The sequence below is a fragment of the Microtus ochrogaster genome, chromosome 18, assembly GCF_000317375.1.
Source record: "Microtus ochrogaster isolate Prairie Vole_2 chromosome 18, MicOch1.0, whole genome shotgun sequence".
Classification (NCBI taxonomy): Eukaryota; Metazoa; Chordata; class Mammalia; order Rodentia; family Cricetidae; genus Microtus; species Microtus ochrogaster.
The window spans coordinates 55,471,555-55,494,775 of NC_022020.1; the positions used below are offsets into that span (position 1 = coordinate 55,471,555).

The 23,221-nt window shown below is 38.8% G+C and overlaps 1 protein-coding gene across 4 annotated transcripts; it reads right to left on the bottom strand.

Annotated features, from left to right (window-relative positions):
• Window positions 1-2,745: 2,745 nt before the first annotated feature.
• Window positions 2,746-23,133, bottom strand: C18H18orf54 (chromosome 18 C18orf54 homolog). 4 transcript variants are annotated; one of them, XM_013349459.2, is made up of 9 exons: window positions 22,987-23,133; window positions 22,528-22,814; window positions 20,372-20,697; window positions 18,476-19,264; window positions 18,053-18,203; window positions 14,903-15,005; window positions 8,935-9,066; window positions 5,389-5,459; window positions 2,746-4,163 (listed from the first exon to the last, which is right to left on the bottom strand). In XM_013349459.2, exons 3-9 carry the CDS (start codon window positions 20,658-20,660, stop codon window positions 4,091-4,093), a joined length of 1,608 nt encoding a protein of 535 aa, XP_013204913.1. In that variant the 5' UTR covers window positions 20,661-20,697; window positions 22,528-22,814; window positions 22,987-23,133; the 3' UTR covers window positions 2,746-4,090. The 4 variants fall into 4 exon arrangements, with proteins under 4 accessions (XP_013204913.1, XP_013204914.1, XP_026639430.1 ...); XM_013349460.2 differs by having other exon boundaries at window positions 19,079-19,264; window positions 22,987-23,130; XM_026783629.1 differs by lacking the exons at window positions 2,746-4,163; window positions 5,389-5,459; window positions 8,935-9,066 and having other exon boundaries at window positions 14,929-15,005; window positions 18,049-18,203; window positions 22,987-23,132.
• Window positions 23,134-23,221: the final 88 nt, after the last annotated feature.

The window sequence follows — 23,221 nt, forward strand, 5'->3', positions numbered from 1 at the left end:
CTTCTTACCAATCCTTGGGCACATCCTCCTTTCATCTGCACTATCACTTATCTCCAAATCAAACTATCTTGCTCCATTTGCAAAACTGCGTGAACCGTATTTTCAATTACTTGAATAAGAAGACAAGAACACGGAAACACCAAAAACTCCAATTCTTGCACTGGTCCAGATTTCTATGTCATAAATTACTTTCTTTTATAAAGTTATTGGATTCTTGAGTGTTAAAAAACACTAGTGCAAACTTCTCACGGTTCTTTAATTCTTCTAAGTTAGCATGACAATTTTATTCTTGGTACTTATTCTTGGGTATTATGTTGCAAACCAAGGGAGGAAGGAGTGGAAAGCTAAGACATTTTGTTTCCTCGAAGCAATGCCCCACTAGAACCTGAGCAATAAGTGTCCTAGTGAACATTTTAAAGGCCTTCTGAGCCTTTAGCCTGAAGGGGCTTTTCCTAATGATTTCTGGCAACTACACTATCAGTAGAGGAAGTGTTGTATTAAGACATGGGATGGCACTCTGTTCCAGTCTCTATCCCAGAACAGGCTGTCTTAATGACTTCCAATGCCAGGCTAGAAGTTTCACTCCAACTCTAGCCAGCTCCAGCTCACTCTCCATGGTTCTCTGAATGCCCACTCACTCACGGTGGTGGTCGGTATGGTCAACTCAACAGGACGGAGAATCCGAGAAATGGATCTCTGAGCATGCCTGGGGGAGATTATCTTAATTTATTCACAAAGACTCATGGCCACTTTAAGCAGAGGATGCTAGACTGAATGAAATAAGACAGCTCAGCAGCGGCGGCATACATTCATGGCTCTCAACTTCTGATCCTGGGACGCAATGTGACCAGCTGCTACAACTTCCTACTGCCTTGACTGTCGATGATGGAATGCCATCTCGAACTCTGAGCTGATACAAACCTTCCTTCATCAGACTATTTATTACAGCCACAGAAAAGCAAACGAAGACACATCAACAACGGTTCTGCACCCTGGAGACTGGCTATTGCCTAGTGACAGAAGAAGAGATCTGATGTCGCCAAGACAGTAACCTCCATCTGCCACCTAGTGGACTCCAGGCACTTCAGTACGGTCTTAATTGGCTTGTGCCTGTCTTTTTCTGAGTTTGTCTCTCTTCAGCTCTAGCTTACCAAGTGAGAGTTCCTGCACATCTTTCATTTAAAACTTTAGAAATTATTAAAATCTCCATATACAAATTTATTTTTATATTATATAGACCCAAACTGATAGTTGTCACCAAGCCAGGCTCAAAGCAGTGTTTTGTTCTGTTTGAGTCCCCCCATGTCCATGAACTACAAACTTCCAACTCAACAGTATTAGCAGACAGGGCCTTACAAAATGTATTTAAGGCACAAGGACTTGCCTTCATGAATGGATAGACGAACATCCTTATCACAGGGCTTGCTTGACATAAGCAACTTGGTTCCTTTTGCGCTCTATCATTTGCTACATGCAGACACAGCATTCCTTTTCTCTGGAGAATGTGGCCAGGCACCATCTTGGCAGCAAAGCAGCCCTCAACAGAATGACAGCTAGGGATAGTGGCATTTTGATGACCTTTCACGCTCCAGAACTAGAAAAGGACTTGAGGAATTACCCAGCCTTGGACACCCTATCACAGCTGGACAGAGCAACTAAGACAGCCAGATATGAAAAATAGACTTTCCTTTAGTTCTACATTTGAAAAATGGGTTGCTTATCTAGTAAAATGCAAAATATCAAAAACCTATAAATCCCCCAAGTGCTTAGAGCTCAAGTAAGCAGAATGGCTATGTCTAGCTATAATAGTTAGAAAACTTCCGATTCTATTTAAAGATCAGTAGGAATATTAAAAGGAAATAAGGCTGAAGTGGGCATGACCTACCTCACTTTAAGATGGCTTTGCGGGGTGGAGGAGATAATAGGATGAACAGAAGACTTTGAAGGGGAAATCCCATGATCCATAACATGTGATTGTCCAAACTGAGAATCTAAAACCCCAAGTGTCAACCCTGTGCTTGGCAGCACTTGTTCCACCAACTAGGTTTTGTAATATACTGTGAAGGGTGGAATAGAAATAAAATTAAATTATATTGAAAGCACAGGAAAAATAACTGTCATGAGGAAGATTTTCATTGTGTCTGACAGCATGAGTGAATGCCATATGTGTGCAGGGGCCATCGGAGATCAATTAATACGTAATTGTAACTTACACCTCGGATCTCTCTTTAGAAATTGTCTACAGTGAAATGACTCTCCCAGGCCTTTCTGACATAACCCTGTTACAATCTTCATTTTAAAAGCCAGGCATACAGACCCAGTCCAGCTGGCCTTGGTGAGTTCCCGATAGAACATCCCCATTGTCTCAGTGTGTGGGTGCACCCCTCGCGGTCCTGAGTTCCTTGCTCATGCTCTCTCTCCTTCTGCTCCTGATTTGGACCTTGAGATTTCAGTCCGGTGCTCCAATGTGGGTCTCTGTCTCTGTCTCCTTTCATCGCCTGATGAAGGTTAATATCCAGGAGGATGACTATATGTTTTTCTTTGGGTTCACTTTCTTATTTAGCTTCTCTAGGATCACGAATTATAGGCTCAATGTCCACCTTACTAGACCTGGAAGGAGGTGAGAGGTCCTTGGACTCCCCACAGAGCAGGGAACCCTGACTGCTCTTCGGGCTGATGAGAGAGGGGGAGTTAACTGGGGGAGGGGGAGGGAAATGGAAGGCAGTGACGGGGAAGAGACAGAAATCTTTAATAGATAAATAAATAAAGATATTAGTAACAAGAAATAAAAAAAAGAGCCAGGCATAACTTAATCTACAAAGTAATTGTATAGTTGGTTACATCAGCCATTTTCTAAGCAGTAGAATTTGTAACAAAATATAGTGTCTGCAGCAAAGTGATCTTAATCTTCTTAGTGCTAACAACTCTACTGGTAAAAGCTTCTCAAACTAGTCAATCAGATAAATAGGTGGGAAACTTCGTTGGCTAGGGAACACAAAAGACAGGGTCTACTCTATAGCATCTGATGTTAAATGGTGCCTTACTAGCTTTAGCCATATGCGCTTAAAAATTATATATAACAATAAATTTATTTATTAAAGAGACAGTCGTTTGGTAAATGTTAACTTGTAGTACTTGACCATATACATACGCATTCTTTAATTTTATCACTTTAAATGCATTAGTTATGCCTCATTGATGCAGATGTTTCCTACTTATAAACATTAATACTCACTAGTAGAAACTGAAAAACACAGCTCTGTTCAGTTCCATCTAGAGACAAATTTGGACAACTCTAGAAAAGAGCTTTCCATTACAATCATTTCTAGATTTTCCACACTCATTTCTTGTTTAGTTTTACATTTGTCATAAAATTACAGCTTTTAATAGATTGGAATTAATCCAAAACTAAAAGCTAGACAATAATCACATAACAAATATTAAATTCTCAAATATACCCTAAAATGATGTGTGAACTGTTAAGTATTATCAAGATTATCTACAAAGAATCAGAAGAATTACTTAAATAGGAAGGTTCTGTGGTATCACAATCAAAAAACACTCCATTAGCATGGAGTCACCAACTATTAGAAATCAATGTTACTTACAAATATAACATCTTAAATATTAAATTTATGAAAGTTTAAAAGTGAAAAAACCCCATATGATACAACAATTTAAGGTATTCCTTAAACTGCTAAATATATTTAGTATACACACAAATATAATATTAGGATAGAGGTTAAAGAGCTTCTTAACATCAAACAAAGGGCTAAATGACAAATGATGAGACTGTCAATAAGAGCTGGGTCCAGATGAATGGCAGGAAAAGAAATTGTCCACTTTTGAGTATTAAATATTTTCTGGTCAGAAGACCCAAGTTATCACTTCAAGACATACCTTAGTGTTTTTCCTAGTTCTGTATGAAATTAGGCCTATAAATATTTCCAAGTTTATTTTTAGAAATACACTTGATGTAGCCATAGAAAAATATATGGCTTATATTTACTTTGCTAATGTAAGTAAAAGTAAAAGTACATATTGAGTTGTATGATGACTGTTTACTGTGGTTAAAGCTTTATTTCCCGCTTCACATTTTTGGTGACTGTTTCCCACTGGTGTCATCGACCAGGTCTCTCAGGCGTGATAAGTGTTGTAAGGCCCTTTATTAGAAAAACAAAAAATATATTATAAACCAATAGTGAGAACTGACTAGCCAATGTAGAAAGCAAGAAAGTGATTATATATTTATTGACTTCAGAACTACCGTAAGAAATGAAGTTACAGAAAAACATAAAACTTTAATAACTGTTTCTTATAAACTCTGACATCTGAACAAGTGAGAACTAAAATAATTTAACGTTCTACAAACATTTTCTTGAAATATCTGATATTCAAATTTTAGCAAATCTGCCAGGACCTAATAAAAACAGTATCACATGTATCCTATTTAATAAAACATTTTTCATATAATTTTTCCAACAACTCCGCAATAATGTTTTTTCTTTTGCCATGCTATATCATGGAGACATCATCTGGGAGACAAGGCATATAATTCATTTAATATTTATCATAATGATAGCTTTAATTTTAAAAATATCACTCATTTTTTGCTAAGAAGGAATACAGCAACTTCTCCAATACAGCTGAATAATGCACACACTAACAACCTAGATTTTTTTTAAAATACACATTAAAAGACTACATCCTCAGCAAACAGTACTGGTCAAACTCAAAAGCTACATGTAGAAGAATGGACATCAATCTTTATCTCCTACCCTTCACAAAACAATTATGATTAGATAACTCATTTCATAACAAATTATCATTACAGTGTATCTACAACAGTACTGCACATCTCAAATTGCTGCTTTTATTTTAGGATAAAAAGAGAATCTGAAGCCGGGCGCACACCTTTAATCCCAGCTCTCGGGAGGCAGAGGCAGGTGGATCTCTGTAAGTTCAAGGCCAGCCTGGTCTACAAGAGCTAGTCCAGAACAGGCTCCAAAGCTTCAGAGAAATCCTGTCTCAAAAAAAAAGAAAGAAAGAAAGAGAGAAAGAAAGAAAGAAAAAAGAATAACTCATGTGTGTTATATTTTAAATGAGTGTCTTAGGATTATTTAAATAGAAAACGACACACAGATTAAAGAGAAAGCAGTGTTCCAAAAAAATAATAAAATAAAGTGAATTCTATGAATAAGGAAGAAGACACTCAGTGTTGACCTCTGGTCTACACACACACACAAATCACATTTTAAAACAAATTTTAAAAAATGTATGAGCTACAAGAAGTTTAGACATGCCTACCATGCAACTGAATTCTACCCTGATTCTTGTCACATAAGTGACTAAAATGGATTTGTGTTCATCTTAGTAAAGAATACTTACTTTTGAAGAGATCTAGTAATCGGAAGCATATTTTCCTTCAATTGTAGTTTAGAGAAATCATCCTCTGATACCTATTATTAAAAAACAAGATATTGAAAATATTTGGAATAATTAGTTATACCAAACTATTTTTGGAAAGCAATTAATACTTTCATTTTTCCTTCATGCAAAAGCTACAACTACTTAATTCATTGTCCAATTCTTCTAAAATATGCTTCTAAACATATGTCCATTAAAGAACCTTACTTGATGTAGGGATAAGTCCCGCCCCTTAGGGGGCATGTTCGCCTTGGGCTAATGTTTGCCTATAAATTTGGCGAGCATGCTCCCAGCCACTGCTTCTGCTTTCCTGGTCTCCATGGGAACGGTGGTTCTGTAAGTCTATTTCTCCATTAAAGCTGCATATATTTTTACAATCTGTCTGCATTCATTTACGCCGTTACACTTTGGCGCACAACGTGAGGCTATTTTGCCCTGACTCAAGCGCATAGCCCGCTAGCTAACACAGCAAGCTCGCCAGATTTGGGGATTTTACCATCATTTGCTTTCACAGGAGCCCCTAAGAAGAATGTCGCCCCCATGTCAGCTAGAAGCAATTTTAGAGGACGACGTCCCCTCTCCCAACAGAGTTTGCCCTCAGGGTTAGGGACATCTTTTAGTGGTTGGTTTAGGGTTGAGGGGATGGGGAGATATTTTATGGAATTAGGGGTAATAATAAAAAAAGGGGGATTAACTGGTTTGATGGGATGATTGGTATTTGTGAATTACTGTTTTTAGAAAATTGTATTGGTACTGTTTCCTGTATATTGATATATTGAATATTGAATGTGAGTGTTCCTACCTCTATTTTTGTATAAGAGTATGCTTATAACTTTGTCTATATTGTATTGATACAGCTACCATATTACAATGTACATTTCTACCTCTGATACTATTTATATAATAACATTGTTTACAGTTGAAGATCATTGTCTTCATATATTGCACAGTTGTTTATTCTTTTAGGCTTCAAGATAGATAGTATAATCTTCAGCCTCTTCGAAGAGCTGTAGAAAATGGCCTTTAATCTAACCTAGAATTCTGTGCCAACGAGACACAATTACTCCTGGCAATGCCACTCTACTCCCGAGAGAACGTTGAGCTTGTCTTCTAGGCAGAACTGGCCTTTGGGTTAAGAAAAGCCCATACCTCAACTTCTGACAATGAAACAGGATTGTCTTATCCTGCCAAGACAGGGTAGGATAGTTCTAAGAAAGTTCCTTGCCTTTAATAATGGTATGTCAGTTATGTTAGGCCTTAGCCAAAGTTGGTTGACTCAACATTGCAAACGAGACTTTGGGTGAGTGCCCAGGTAGTCAGTTGTCTTTGTCAATTGTTGCACAGTTTGGATATATCTCGTTTGCTAAGTAATATTTATTCCCTTCTCAGATCTTTGACAGAGTTGAAGATTATATAATTGTAGTTAGTCTCTACATTATTTAGACTCCTTGAGATAGAATGTTTAACAAAACTTTTGATTCTCAATATTGTTTGTTATATTTATTATTTGTTATTATTGTATATAGTTGTATTTGGTTTAGTTCTGTCTTATTTAGACAAAAAGGGGAGATGTAGGGATAAGTCCCGCCCCTTAGGGGGCATATTCACCTCAGGCTAATGTTTGCCTATAAATTTGGCGAGCATGCTCCCAGCCACTGCTGCTGCTTTCCTGGTCTCCGAGGGAACAGTGGTTCTGTAAGTCTATTTCTCCATTAAAGCTGCATATATTTTTACAATCTCTCTGCATTCATTTACGGCATTACAACTTTTACTTGAAATTGCATCTTCACATAAAAGGTTATGTGTCAATGATGTTTAAGAGAGTAAGTGAAGGACGGGTTACCCTGTACTTTAACACTGTAATTAGGGTGTCAGGAGGAAAAAATGAATACTGTAATTTAAACAAACAAACTGGGATACTGAGCGGACTCACTCGTCATGCTCAGTGACGGTAATAAAGCTCCGCTGAACGGCAATAAGGCTGATCAGGAGAACAAGCCGGGCACAGGAGAATCAAGCAATGCGTAATCTCACTCACATATGGATCTAAAAGGTACACGTGTTAAAGGACTGGGGTTAATGGTACAGACAGTTGTGAGTCATCCAACATGGGTGCCAGGAACCAGATGTGGGCCTTCTGGAAGAGCAAGCCTCCTCAGTCACTGAGCAATTTTTCCAGCCACTGGATCACACAGTAAATTAGAGGCTGGCTGAGCAATAACAAATGAGATGCTGGTAAGTATATAAAATTACACTCTGGAGGGGTGAGTGCAAGATAGCTACTATATAATTATGGTGGCCATAGTCAATAATGATTAATGGGCTTGAAATTTTCAAAGAGATTTTAAATGCTCTTACCATAAAAAAATACCTATAGGTGATATGCACCAATTGGCTTGATTCAGCTCTTCCATAATCCATACCTACTTAATATATATGGCATCAGAAATATCAAAATTTTGTTTGTCACAAAAAAGAACATAAAACGGAAAGTAAAGCAGTTAATTGGTTTATATTCATGTCCCACTTGCTAGTAAGTGGCAGTCAGAATTCACTGCCGGTAGATATGGGAGAATATAACGTCTATGGTCCTGTATTTTGAAAATTCATCCCCTACAAAATAGTATGAAGCAGAAACAAATTTTTCAAAGCTTCTAGGAAAAACACAAATTAAAAAAGTGTTGTACTCGGAAGTGTGAATGAACACATAGCAACAAAAATAAATTTGCTTTTCTGAAGTACGAAGGTGAAGAAGTCTAACACTGAAAACGTTTTTTAGGCTTCACAACCCTGAAAGAAGTTTTTGTGTTTGGAAGAAGTCAGACAGATTAATTCTGCATGATTTTAGAGATGGCATCGATGCCTTTCATACAATAACTGTAGCAGCAGTATCTCTAAATAAGATGCTGGATTTGTAATAAAATAAGCAGAAAAAAATAGCTCAGAAGCAAAAAGAAAAAAAAAAAAGAGAAGACCACTTTAGAAGTAAAACAGTTTCTAAAAACTGCATAATTCTAACAGAGTTCTCCAGAATGGACTGTGTTACACGGAACTAGAGGTAGACCTAAAACAAGCCGGTGAAATCTGCTTTAAATGGGAATATGAAATGCTCCTACAGCTCAAGTGTTGACCCTCAACTGGTAGCACTATTTGGGGAGGTTGTAGAAACTAAGAGCCTGGACTTAACTGAAGGAAGTTGCTCACTGGGGCCTGCCTTCAAAGGTTACACTTAGTCTCCAGTCCCTTCCTCACTTTATCCCTTAGTAGGATCATGAGATGCACAGCCAATCCCCAGCCTACTCCCTGCCACACCGCTACCGCTGCCTTGATGTTCTGTCTCATCATGGGTCCAGAATCAGTTAAGTCAAAGATTACGAACTGAAAGCTCTGAAACTACAAGTCAAAATAAATCATGTTTATGTCATGTATCCTGACACTTGATAGAAGAAATTAACTAATACTATTTCAGATAAAATCATGCATCTTAATTCATAAGTTCATGCTTACTTGTTCAATCTCTTCTTTTGGCTCCATATTTTTATTCTGATTAAAACTTTCTTGTACTGCTTGAAGGTTAAATAACATTTGTTTCAAGGCTTCAACAGGACCATGATGTTTGCCTCCAGACAGGGTAGAGCTCTAAAGTTAAAGAAGATGATAAAAGTAAACTATTCAAGTACAGAAGGAAAAAGGTACATTGTTTGTATAGTATCACCCAGCCAAGAATTAAAGCAAAAATACAGACAATGTACTAAAACTGGAGTTTTAAAAAATCAAATCTGTTACACCTGTGGTCTTGCCTAGCACTGGACACTGCGTGTCGCAATGCCAACCTTCCAGAAGACATGTGCCTGTTGGTGTAACAGCGCATGACTGCTGCAGGGTAGTGCTGTCTGACTGGATTGGAGGACTGCTGCTTCACACAAGGAATACTACCATGTCTCATCAGCAGTCCATAGCTAGATGAGTTCACAGGTCGAAGGCAGAACTTTACTAATGTTATAATGATCTAGCTATTTCAACTGCTTTCTAAACATTTATATTTATAACCATAGATGTGAGCTGCTCTCAGTCTTGGTCAGGGCCGCTTCTTGTTGTAGTAGACAGCAGTCAATGAAGAGATGCAAAACCACTTCAAGTGGGGAGAACACAAGAGTGAATTCTCAGCCATAATTCAGTCATCTATATTAGTGGCACATGGCTAAGGGAACGCCACAGAAGAGGAAAAAGAAAGAGCTGAAGGGCAGGGAGGACTGCTATGGTGTCCTCTGGAACTCACAAGAGCTCTGGTTACATGGACAAGAGCTACAGAAGACAAACCAGCCAACATCCCAGGTTGATGACAAATAATCCCTAGTCCCATCCTTTTCTGAGGCATGACTAGCGATTGAGAGCTGCTGGGAGAGGAAGAATCTTTCTTTTTGAGGATGTGGCCATTGGCAGGTTTCTTTGCTTCTGTGGATGATGCCACACCGCATCACATATGGGCACACTAACTAATTGTTATTTAAAAAAAAAAAAAACAATAACAGCAAAAGAAAACAAGACACGAAGCTGAGAGAGGGGCATGTTGGAGGCACGTGGGAAAACTTAGAGGGTGAAAATGGGGACAGAGAAGATCATTTTATTATATATATATATATTCTCAAAGAAAAAAGCCTGTGTGTGTGTGTGTGTGTGTGTGTGTGTGTGTGTGAGAGAGAGAGAGAGAGAGAGAGAGAGAGAGAGAGAGAGAGAGAGAGAGAGAGAGAGAGAGAGAGAGAGAGAGAGAGAGAGAGAGAGAGAGAGAGAGAGAGAGAGAGAGAGATTGGAATGTTGTTGCCATACCCAGAGTCACTCTACTGGAAAAGACTGATCAAAGAAAATGTTTTTACAAATCAATGCTACTAACTCACCCCTCTCCACACCTGGTCTCCAGGGGAACCAACACTACTAACTACTAACTCACCCCTCTCCACACCTGGTCTCCAGGGGAAACCAACACTACTAACTACTAACTCACCCCTCTCCACACCCGGTCTCCAGGGGAAATCACTTAGAAATAGCAGTAAGCAGGTTTGCATACTCCTCCTCATCCTTGATACTTTCAAATTAGTATCACACATTTATTTAACTTCTTAAAACCATAGCTTTTAAACAAAAATGTCTTCAGGATCCAGGCCAAGGCAAAATGTTCTTTTCAAATGCCTAAAAATAATTAGTTATCAACTGAGTGAGGCCTAGATTTCAAATAACTCTTCCTCCACACACTTTCAAGTATGTTTTCACTGGTCAAGATAAGGGAAAGAGAAGCCTTACTCACTGGCTTGTGAAAATGTACAATTTTTGCAGTCACTATGTAAATGGAATAATTGGTCCTCAAAAACTAAGAAAAGAACTACCATATAAGCTGGCTACTACTCTTGGTTATGTACCCAAAGAACTACATCAACATGCCTGAGAAACCTTCTGCACTACTACTCATAATGGCCAGGAAATGGAGCCAAGCTTGATGTCCAGCAACAGCTGATGTATAGAGAAATTGTGGCACATAAACACAACGGAAGTCTATGCAGGCATAACGAAACAGAAAATTACATTTGCTAGAAAATGAATAAAACTGGAAATCATGTAAAATAAAACAAGATAAATTCAAAAATACTACCTTTCCTCTTATATAGACATGAGATTTAAAACAAATTTTCAATTACATATGTGAGTGTACATGTGTGTACATGCATGTGTGTATGTTTTCATATAGAGATGCTGACTTTTTACCTCTTTACATCCTAATAATCAAACGTACTAACTTTCCATGTATTCAGTACTTAACTATACAGGGTGGTTGATTCTTTGAAGACAGCCTGGAAGGATATTTAATTTACTCATCTATTTGGGAATTTATACCTTACGCTCACAACCCTACTTTTACCTTCTGAGTGTTGCTGGCTCATGACATTTCTTAGGAGCTTCCTAAAGTGGCTACTTCACAGAGAAAACAAGATATATTCCTTCTATCAGGAGGTGGGGGAGAAGAATAAGAAGTTAGTGCTTAAATGGTAATGAGATTCAGTTTGGTAAGACAAAAAGGTTCTGGACACAGTTGTTGGTGAAGGCTGTAATAATATCAAGTAACTAAAGCGTCACTGAACTATATACTTAAAAGTTACTTATCATAGCCAATTTTAATTTAATTATGCTTTACTACAAAGCAGTGTAAGGATTCAGTTAGGCTGAAAATCAGTACTTATCATTCAATAATCTGAGACTTACCACTGAAGTCTAGTAGTGAATGTCTCTGAGGACATCATTGTTGTTCCTCTGATTCAGTAATGTTTCATATATTCATAAAACTATGTAAACATCTTCTAAGTAACAGACTGAAAACAGCCTCCCAGTGAGCTGGTTACAGAGCAGTACCAGAATAACAAAACAAAACAAAAAAAAACAAAAAAAAAAAAAAACAGACTCTGTCCCAAAAAGAACAAAGACTGGTCTACGGAAATTGTGAAAATAAGACAGGACAGCCAAGCAGTGCAAAGAAACAGAAAGGGAACCCAACTCAGTGGAAAGAAGCAAGCCAAACCTAAGAGCTCTCTGGTAAAGAGTGGACACAGAAGCCTTATCAGCAGGTGAGTGAGGCAGTCTAGTGAGCATGGACAAGCAGTCTCACCACAAGATAAGATCACAGCTCTCTCACGCTTCAGAAATGGCTGAAGCTTTTGTTACCTTCTGTTGTGACTTCTCCAGCAGGACAGTAGCACTGGAGAGCCCTGCTACACTGCACACTGGCATCTCGGCAGGGCATTAGTCTCACTTATTTTTCCACTGTGATAGAACACCATGACCAAGGCAATTTATGAAAGAAAGCAATTGTCTGGGTTTACAGTTTCAGAGAGTTAGAACCTATGCTGAGAACTCACATCTTGATTTACAAGTCAGAGGAAGAGAGGAAACACACTGGAAATGGCAGAAACCTCTCGAAACCTCAAAACCCAAGTCCCAAGAATGGAAATGCCATACTTCCTCAACAAGTCCACACCTTCTATTCCTTCCCAAACAGTTTCACCAACTGAGGACCAAGTATTCAAAGATATAAAAATATAGGGGACATTAGCATTTAAACTACCACAGTACCTATTTGTTTAAATTAAGATACCCTGAAGCCTGAGAACTGGGAATCTAAATTCAATTTGGTGCTGAAATAGATGTTGGGAGAATTTTATTGACAATAAGAGGCCCTGATGCTGATAAACCAGACAGATAGGTAAGTAGGTAGGTAGGTAGGTAGGTAGGTAGGTAGGTAGGTAGGTAGGTAGGTAGGTAGGTAAATAGACAAACAGACAGACAAACAGATATAGACAGCTAAGGTAGGTTTGTAGATAGATAGGTAGGTAGATAGATAGATAGATAGATAGATAGATAGATAGATAGATAGATAGATAAAATGCAGACATCAGTTGGTTCAGCTCAGGTAATAAATGGTACAGGGAGAAGAAGACTCACCCTTTGCAGTTTTATCAACTGAGAAAAACAATGGAGTCTGATAGTCCAGATCTGAGGTCTGAAGCAATGAAATTCACTGTAGAGTCCATGAACTCTGAAGCTCCAGCAAACTAATATCCAGTCTTATACCACTAACAGAATGGTTATGTTTAAGAGTTTAAGGCATCGGCCTACACAAACTCAGGTAGAAGCTGCCTTCTGTACTCCAAAAATATTTGCTAGGTTCCTGCAAGCTTCACTTTGAAGAAGAACTGGGAGTAGCTGAAAGGTGGGCAAATCTAAGACATAGACAGCAGATCTGAGTACAGGCAGCAGAGGTCCAACACAAGGAAGTTACACGATATCTCTAGTAGACACCCACCCTTGAACCACATAGCTCGGCACCAGCACCGACCACAGGAAAGACGCTAAGAGCCCAGAAGTTCAGCTGACTCTATCCACATACAGAGCTGAGAGTCTCCAATGTCTGACCACCAGAAAGCCATTCCAAGCACAACCTTATTTTCCCTTTTCTTCTTTCCTTTCCTTTTTCGCTGTTTCCCTTTCTCTTTGCAGATTCATTAGCTATTACTTTTACTTTGTTTCTATTTTTTACTCTCCTTAATATACTAATCTAATCTTATTTATGTATTTTTTCAGAGACAGTTTTTTGCCTTGTTTCCCCTTTATGTATTTAGTACTATTTTGACTTTACCTTTTTTTTTTTAAGAAAAGCGTTTAATATTTTTATTGTTGTTATTCTACCATTACATTTGTCTAATTTTAGTTATGAAGTTCTTCATTACTGGGAATTTGTTTTCATTAATTTCTTGGTCCTTTCTCTCTCCTTCCAAAACACTCTTCCCTACTCCTCTCCTTACTTTCCTGCCCTTTATTTCGCCTTGCTTCTCCCCTTTCCCCTCCCTCATTTTCTGCCTCCACACCTACTCTAAGTAACACCCTATGTAGGCTGGTTATCAGTGACATAATAATGGGCTTTAGTCAACTTAACCTGGATTTCTCTATCGTTGATGGGTTACTATTGTTGGTGCTATAGTGGTGTCTCCTCACTACTTAGAGCTACTGCTGAGGGATGGGGAACTTCCTAAAAACTGAAGCATTTCCTCCAGGAAGGCTAAGGAAACTCATGAGACCCAGAATTAGAAGGAGAAAGAAAGGTCACAGCTGTGGAAAAAGAGATACCAATCGAAGAGACCAGAGTGTGACTAGAAGGACACCGTCTAGACCCGCCCTAACCTTACACGTTCCGCGAACACGGTTTCCACCAGCCATCCTTTACGAAGTAATGTCATCACCCTGGCAGTTGGTGTGAACTATCTGAATTCCTTCAAGACACATCTCAAATCTAGCAATTGCTGGCTCACTCTAACAACTCACTACCGCACTGCAGATTGCTATCATCTCCGCGTCAGCGCTCTACTCCTTCTCTAGAATCTCACTGCATTTTCTACTTCATAAATCTCCTGGCCATGTAGCCACTTTTAACCATTATTTTGTTTGTTGGAGCTACACTGACTCATACTGATAATCCTTGAGCATGTTGGTCAAACTTATACTTTTTATACTTTTAAGTCAAATTCTGTATCATTTCTTAAATGCAAACGTGTAAATTTGTAAATTATATAGAGTGACTTTGTAAAATAACGCAATAATTTAAATTATTATGATAGGCATACTATCGGAGAACTAGCTTACAAAGAAAGATAATTTCCTCTAGAACGGTCTCCTTTATGTTTTGGGGTGGAAAGGAGAGACAATGTAACGACAATTCAAACTGCATGTAAAATTTGACTCTAGTTTCTTGTACTTTAGAATATTAAAAATCATGAAAGTGGTCATGGTTTGTGGGTATGTTGGGGAGAAATGAATTTGGGAACTTTTTGTTATTGTTTTAAAATACTAAAAAACAGAAATGAGGAGGATGCACAGAAATGAGGATGCACAAATTAACCAAAGACTTTCTTCTACTATAAGCATTAACTTTACTCACCTGCTTCCCATCACTTAAGTCGTCCTCAAGAATCTCACTAATACACTGCGTCCTGGAAATTTGCTGAGGACTGTCATCAGCTTTCACGGGGACAGGAGATTTGCTAATCAGGATTTAAAGGATACAAGCAGTAGTTAAGTTCCCCAGGTTTAAAAAGCAGGCCTTCTATCACTTACATTTTTCACTTAAAAACAAGAGAGGTTGCAGAAACAGCCCGGCACCTAACAGCACTTGCTATGGCTGCAGAGGACCCCATTTTCCCAGCACCCACATCTTGTGGCTCACAACCACTTGGCACTCCAGCTCCAGGAGATTTAACACCCTCTTCCAGCTTCTACAACACTATAATCGCATACATGAACACACACACTTAACAATTTGTTCAAACTGTTGTGACCAAAAAAATAAATGTCATGGATATGATTCATATTATAGTTATGCAATAATTCCTCCATCTTTTCCTTAAACCAGTACCAGAATTCAGCCCTCCTGTATCCCCTTGCTTCGCTTTCCAGCATTACAGACAATACACATATACAGTAAACCACTATTCCTCAACTGACTCTCCCGGCTACGGAACAGCTTCCCATGGACTCTCCAGGCTACAAACAGCTTCAGAAACTTGTCTGTTTGACAGGTACCTTTTGCCAAGTAAATTTTGAGAAAGAGTCTGGGTTCAATCCCCATGCCATCCATCCATACAAAAAGTTATTTATCAAATGATAACCAGAAAACTCAAAGATGTGCAGTCTCTACGTCAGTGGCAGTTTTATGTCCTCCTACTTCCAGACAAGGCAAACCCACCCTCCAGAACTGCTGACCACACAGGGAAAACTGAGAAAAGGCTTAATTTTAAACTCTAAATCCCAGACTGAAAATTCCAATCCCAATCCCAGCTCCTATGACTTTAGGTAATTTGCCTGTTTAACCCTGAGTACCTAGATTCATTGTCCTTATCCCACAGAGGTCCTGTAAAAGAACTAATTCCCCATGTGCCTCAGATAGTAGCCGCTTCTTTCTTCATGTTCTGAGTAGTAAAGGAGTACTCATGGCAAAAGGAAGAATGTTCCCAATTTTAAATTCTGAAATTATCCCACTTTTTATCTATCATTATAAAGTTAAATTTCTAACTTAAAAATACAAGATCCAGTAATCTTCTTATAAAATTTGAACATTGCATGCTAATCATTTTCTTAGAAAGAAGCACTTTTTGTTGACATATCTCACTCACACTTTGCTATACGCTCTTTCTAAGTGGTCTTTGCTCGCCACTCAACAGTATAGTTTTATATATCCTTTGGAGATACAGACCACAGAGAGGCCCACTACACATCCTATTTTTATATTTAAAATTTTTACAACAAATTGTTTAAAGTATAATTAGCTGATTTTGACTATATTCTACCTTTTATTTTGTGTTGGGGAGGCTGTGGGTGTGTGTACATGGTGTGCATGGTGTGTATGTGTGGACATATCTGGGCCAAGATCAATCTCTACGCCTTCTGCTATTACTATCTTATTTTTAACCATGGTTTTCCAGTTCAGCCAGAGATCGTCTTGTCTGCCCCAGGCCCTGGGATTCCAAGTGCACACCAGCACACCCAGCTTCTTACACAGGTGCTGAAGAGCCACACCGAGGTCCTGCGCAAGCACTTTACCAACTGACCATCTCTCCGGCATCTATTTTCTGCTTTTAGAACACTAACTGTATTGCTTCCCATTCATTCTCTTTCATCCTGGAATAGTTCACCAGTCTTCAACTGACATCTATTTATTCTTCCCAGCAATATATCTTTTCTTTTTCTATAAGTATACTTGTAGGCTAACTCTCCAAATATGACATGCTAGGTGCAAGTTATTGGGTCAAATCATTGATATTACTTGTACAAAATACAAGTTTTAGAATCTAAATGCAAAACATATATAGTAAATGCATTCGAAAATTCTGCTCTTAATTAGCTCTAGTATTTTATATCTATTCTTTACTAACACAAAGACTGACTAGGAAATAAAAAAAATGAAGTTAACATTACATAAGCTAGTCATCAATTCCCTTTTTAAAAGATATTGCTGAAATTACTTGAGAAATAAAACTAGAAGGAGAAAGTAGTTTTATGAGCAACACTCTTAATCAGAAACTAGCCTCAGTATATCCATTTTCAAATCAACTGAATCTCTCCACAACCCTACGTAACTATCATTTCTCCATCTTCAAAATTTAAAGAGCTTACACTGGTATCAAAGAAGAAAAGTAAGAGATGAGAAGGATGAGAGTCAGCATTGGCATCCCAAAGTGAAGTATTCAACTCAGAAACAATGGAGGAGAACCCACTTGGCGGGCTGACAGGGGAGGACTGAGACTTGAAGGCCAGTTTAGGCTACAGAGCATGACACTGTCTCCAAAAAGGAAAAAGGATCCAGGGATTCTGCAAGACAATCAACTATTAGAGCCTAAATATCAGAACAGATACAGCTTAGCAAAACTGTGTTTCTTTGAGTTCAGATGGAGTAAATACACTAAGGAATAAACGTCCTTACAGAAGGAAGCGCTGATCAACACCATGCTCATCCTAGGTGTGCAGGCGCTTTTCGAGTTATTCCAAAAAAGAGTACATAGGAAAGCAGAGAATACAAACGAAAAGAGCCCTATGAACTCCAACAGACCATCTCTAACCCTATGAACTCCAACAGACCATCTCTAAAAATGTGCTGTCATCTCAGGAGAGCAATGACCTCAAAGAGAAAACCAAAATGTAAACAAGTAATGAGTAACAGGTGTCAGGAGGACGTAAAAGTGATAAGAATGCAATAACGCTACTCCAAATGCAAAATAAATTTTGTCAAGTTCCATTATATGTAGGCACACAGTTATGAACACACATATATGTTATATATATATATATATATATATATATTAGTTACTTGTTTTATATATATATACAATCGACACCAAAATGAAATGAACATATATAGCATGTATTTTACGTAAGTATACAAAACATTACACCATCTTATGCTAACAAATGACAACTACAACTTAAGCAATACAAAAGTTAGATCATTCCACCGTTAATTAAGTTATATGGAAAGCAAATCTGATGTTGCCATAGCACTTTTCCATTTGGTACACTAACAACGTCACTTACTTACAAAGTAACAGGGACATTTTCCCATGATCGTTCTGCTTCAAGTTTATCTAAGGAGCAAGGGCTGTCATCCTTCGCCACAGGCTTTGGTAAGTCGTCAGGAGGCTGCCTGAGAGTCTTCTTAGCCTTCAGGATAAGCAATTCGATTTTGTCACCTAATTTTAAAAACACTCTTTAAGAAAAAAAAAATTGAAGTCTCAAAAAATACTGAACAGGAAGTAGAATATTTGGAATGTGCACTACTACGACAGCAAATTAGGACAAAGTGGGATACTTTAAACAAAGAAAACAGAGACCATCTATAGCTTTAAAGTGCTAATCATTCACATCATAAAAATACGCTATTACAACACAAAGATTCTACAGAATACATTAAATTTTAACATGTCATTTGTTTTAAAATAAAAGACTAAAAACAAAATATTACCACAGAACGGCTTTGGGGATTGTCCTGGGAGAAGTGAATTCTCACACTGACACTGGCTATTTTCTGGATCATATTTATATTCATTAACTAATCCTTTATTCTCACTGAAGGAATTTGTAAAGTTTGGAGGTTGAAAAGAATATTCAAAGCCATCTACTTTATCTGTAGGCGGAGGAGTTCTTTGTGTCTGGTGACTATGCCTGGGGGAATATGCATCTTCATTAAGTAACTTAGAAACCCTCTGACTATTTCCATCAGGTAGCAAGTCTTGACTGTGGAGCCAAATTGGATACTTAAAATCAGGAATACTAGTTACCCCTGAGACATTAAGATCAGATTTCTGGCTCGTGAGCCATCTTGGATAGTTCTTTTCAGGACCGTACTTTGAACTGTCCTTGAAAGACGATTCCTTAGGAAAGGATAAAGGTGACTCCAAAACACATTTATTATTTCTAGTCATAGGTTTGGGGGTTCTGGGCCTACCACATTTCTTTCCATTTACATCTGTATATATATCAGGAGTAAGTACATTATCCTTGCTCTTGGGAGTAGAGGCTACATAAAAACTTGGCTTCTTTTTAACGTCCGACGAATCCGGTCTACCAATGTATTTCTTGTTTCTCTTGCTTGGTCGGTGACCAGGGGCAACACAAGTGAAGGAAAAAGAGCCGTCCGCTGGCAGTCTTAACAAATCATCAGTTGTCAGGCTGACGGTGTCCACATCAGCAATTGTCTCCCTTCTATAGGCCAAGGAGTTTAAGTGCTGTTTGTGATCAAGGTTTTCAAAAGCTGAAAAATAAAGGATAATTCTACTTATTTTCTCTTTTTAAAATATTTATTTATTTATTATGTATACAATATTCTGTCTGTGTGTCTGCCTGCAAGCCAGAGAGGGCATAAGATCTCATTACAAATGGCTGTGAGCCACCATGTGGTTGCTGGAAATTGAACTCAGGACCTCTGGAAGAGCAGGCAATGCTCTTAACCACTAAGCCATCTCTCCAGCCCTACTTATTTTCTTTATCATATGCAACATTTAACAGGAAATGAGAATTAAAAAATTAGGACTCTTTTTGGTGTTTTCCCTTTATTACTAGTTTTGAATAGAAATATTAAACATAAATATATAACCTGGTAATTATAAAATTTGCTTTTTCAGACCTCTTCAGTATTTAATTCCTATGTGTATCACCAATCAGCTGAATTTGTGTGTGTTCTCTAACTTACTGTTTCTTCAACTTTCTCAATGAGGACATTCCTTTTAATTAACACAATCACTAAGGCTGATTACCGAAAACTGGCTACCACATAGTCACCTTGCAATGGCATGGCCACACAGAGAATGCCGTTGTAGGTCTCTTCTGGAATACATCACCCACATCCCTCCCACTCTGTGCTTTTCTGGAAGTGTTCAGTACAGTGCTTATCAACATCATATTTTTCCAACTTGTCTTCATGAAAACTTTATTGAGTATACTGTGACTATTGGTCCACAGAATATAGACAATAAAAAATAATATTCCTATCTGACCAGCTAAAACTGAGCAAATATAAACTCAGAATGATTGGGATTATTTAGGCAATAGCTTGTTAAGACAATAGCAATATTCTTTCCATCATGCCACAAAAAAGTGGCTTGAGAGTTTAGGATCAGCCACTTACTATTGGTAATTATATTTACTGTTGTCCTCTCCGAGGTCAAAAGATCTTAGGGAAAAACTCCTGGAATCATGACAAGTATACAATGTGTTTCAGAAAGTATAAAGACTTCGGCAAAATAAAAGTTATTTTTATTCCAAAATAACAAAAAGAAATCCAACTTTATAAGACACATTACTCAAATATGCTAATCACCGGATATAAACGAATGCAAGAAAGCCTAAGAATACAGCATACCGTTGGTCGGTTTATGCACATAGCTGGAAAACCGCAGCATGTTACAAGACGCTCCACCAGTCTTTACTCCACCAGGGTTCGCTCCAGGATATTCTCTGCGTAGATCAAAATCATCAATGTAGGCCTGTAACGCCTCAGAAGCCGAACTGTACAATTTGTCCTTATACTGAAAAGAGCCACCAGAGTTGGAGGAACTACCGCCACTCAGGCTGCAGCTAGCCAGGAGAGAGGAAACTGAAGACTCCCGAGAACAACGTCTGTGTCTGTGTTTTGGGGTTGATTTTGCCATGGTTTTCTCAAAATAAGTTCTTTGTTTCCATTAAATACTGCAATACAAAAACAAACTCTTACAGTGCCAATGGATTATAAGCCATAAAAACTATTAAATAAGTAAACATTAATTTTTTCATTAATAAAATTAGTTGTAAACAATAAATGTTCTTATTTAAGCTCTGAATGTTTCCCATTACCTTTACTATTAGCCATTTCATGAATGATTTAGAAAAAAACTGAATACCTACTATGGGCTTGGAAATATATATGCAAAAACTATTTCAGCATAAACTCAGCATACCAAGGAAAAGATACTCACTTTTTAAAAGTCCTAAAAGCTGCTAATGAACAATCCTTTTTTCATTTGGTGATACGTTCTATGACATCACAATTCCTATCATTAGCCAAGAGACAGTATTTTGTTAAGACTTATAAGCCTACTGCCTCCATTACAGGCAGAAGGTAGTCAATTTTTAAGCCATCAGATAAAGCATTAGAAACAAGGAACAGGAAAGACAAGCAACAATATAAAACTTTAGCCAACTCTCTCCCCCAAAAAGTAGCTATAGAGAACAAAATACTTAAATTAACAAATTTAATTGACAAATCTTATTTCAGAATGAGCTAGCTATAAGCCTTTTTTAAAATAAGAATCGCCTCTTGACCTTCATATCCCCAGTACTTTTCATTCTTTTAAATCTTATTTTGTGTACAGGTTTTCTGCCTACGTGTATGTCTGTGCACATGTTTGCCTGTTGCCCAGGAAAGCCAGAAAGGGCTGCAGATCCTCTGGAACTACAGTCACAGATATCTATGAGCCAGCATGTGGGTGCCAGGAATTGAACCTAGGTCGTGGGGAAGAGTAGCCAGTGCTCTTAACCAGTGCGTTTCTCCAGCTCCTGTATTTTCAATTCTTAAGTAGATTCAATTACCCTTTCTTAAGCAAGTTTAACTGATTTTGAAATTCACTTAATGTATTCAGCTTTGTTTTTCCAGTAAAATTGAGAGAACTCTTTAAACAAGAACAGACCAGACAGGTATTAACTCAGAGTACAATAGTCACTGAGAGCCGAAGTGTTCTCTATACTAAGAATTTACACACAGGACATGTGCTATGATGCTGCAAGGTCAATAATTTAATTCTGGCGATATTTTTTGGAAATATTTTGCTTAGTGTAATACTATCAATGACAAATTTGACTTTAAAATATAACAACTTTTTTTTTCTTTTTTCTTTATTTTTGTTTGTTTGATTTTTTTTTGAGACAGGGTTTCTCTGTAGCTTTTGAACCTGTCTTGGAACTCGCTCTTGTAGACCAGGTTGGCCTCGAACTCACAGAGATCTGCAACTTTTCTAATTAAATAAAAATCAGAGGGCTGCAGTAGCTCCTGCCTGTATTCCTAGCACTCAGGGACTGCGGGAGGAGGTATGGGTTAGCAACAACATTCTTGGTTGCTCAGCAGCCTGCTGTAGGTTTTTCTTTAAAGTACTAGGCAAGATCGATTTTATGCTTTCTTTACCTTCTTACGAATCTTTAAATTAGCTGGACTAAATCCGTTTAGGTACCGTTTATGTCCTTTCAGAATACAAATCAGGCTGCCAATTTTACACAAAACCTTAAAAAACAAGCAAACTCTTCAAAGGGAAAAGCTGTTGGATTTAGTTCTCGCTGAGTGGCCAAGGGTTAACTCTATTTACATGACACAAAAGGAAACCCGCAATTCTTATGGAAAGTTTTCAAGTCTGTGAAAAAAGTAGAAGTTTAAGAAATCCCTGAGCTTCCAACAATTATCAACAGACTGTTTATGATACTGTCCCCCCCATTTTAACCACGGGACTGTTTCGAAGCATACATATTTTAAGTAAACCCCGTCTATCTTACCATTCCCCTTCGCGAGCGCTTCGGTTTGAAATCTCCAAAACGAAACCCATCGTGTCGAACGAGGCCAACTCAGGGCAAGAAATGTCAACTCCCTCGATTCAAAACACAGACGACTGTGCCAAAGGGTGCAAGGGAGACGATCGCTCTGGGAGTTAAGAACAACGCCCGGAAGACCGCAGCGGCCGAGACTTCTGAAGCCGGGACGCCGAGGCAGGCTCAGTCTGCAGAGGGAGCGTCCATGGATCGGGCCACGGCCCATCGGGGTTGGCGGGGAGGCAGCAGCGACCCTGTGGATGGCGGTGACGCATCCGTGAGCACATTCGCCCTGCAGCCGCCCTGCAGCCGCCGAAACCTCGGGCCCCCGCCCCGAACCCGCGGACCCCGCACCCCGGGACGCCCCTCCCTGGGGCGGCTCCTCCGCTTCCCTCCGTCCCGCCGAGGAAGAATGCGTCAGCTCACCAGGATGCTCTTTAAAGCGACTTCCAGACCCTCGGTCGAAAGCCCAGGCCTTCTGCAAACCGGACGCCGCCGCGACAAAGCATCCCTGAGCCGGACACCGCCCACCTCGGGACCGCTATCCCCCTCGGCGGCCACAGGCCGGCTCGACGCCCGCGCTCGCATTCAAACCGACCCAACATGGCGCCGGCCCGCCCGCAGGGCGCGTGCGTCGCACTGGGCTCGCGGAGGTTGCAGG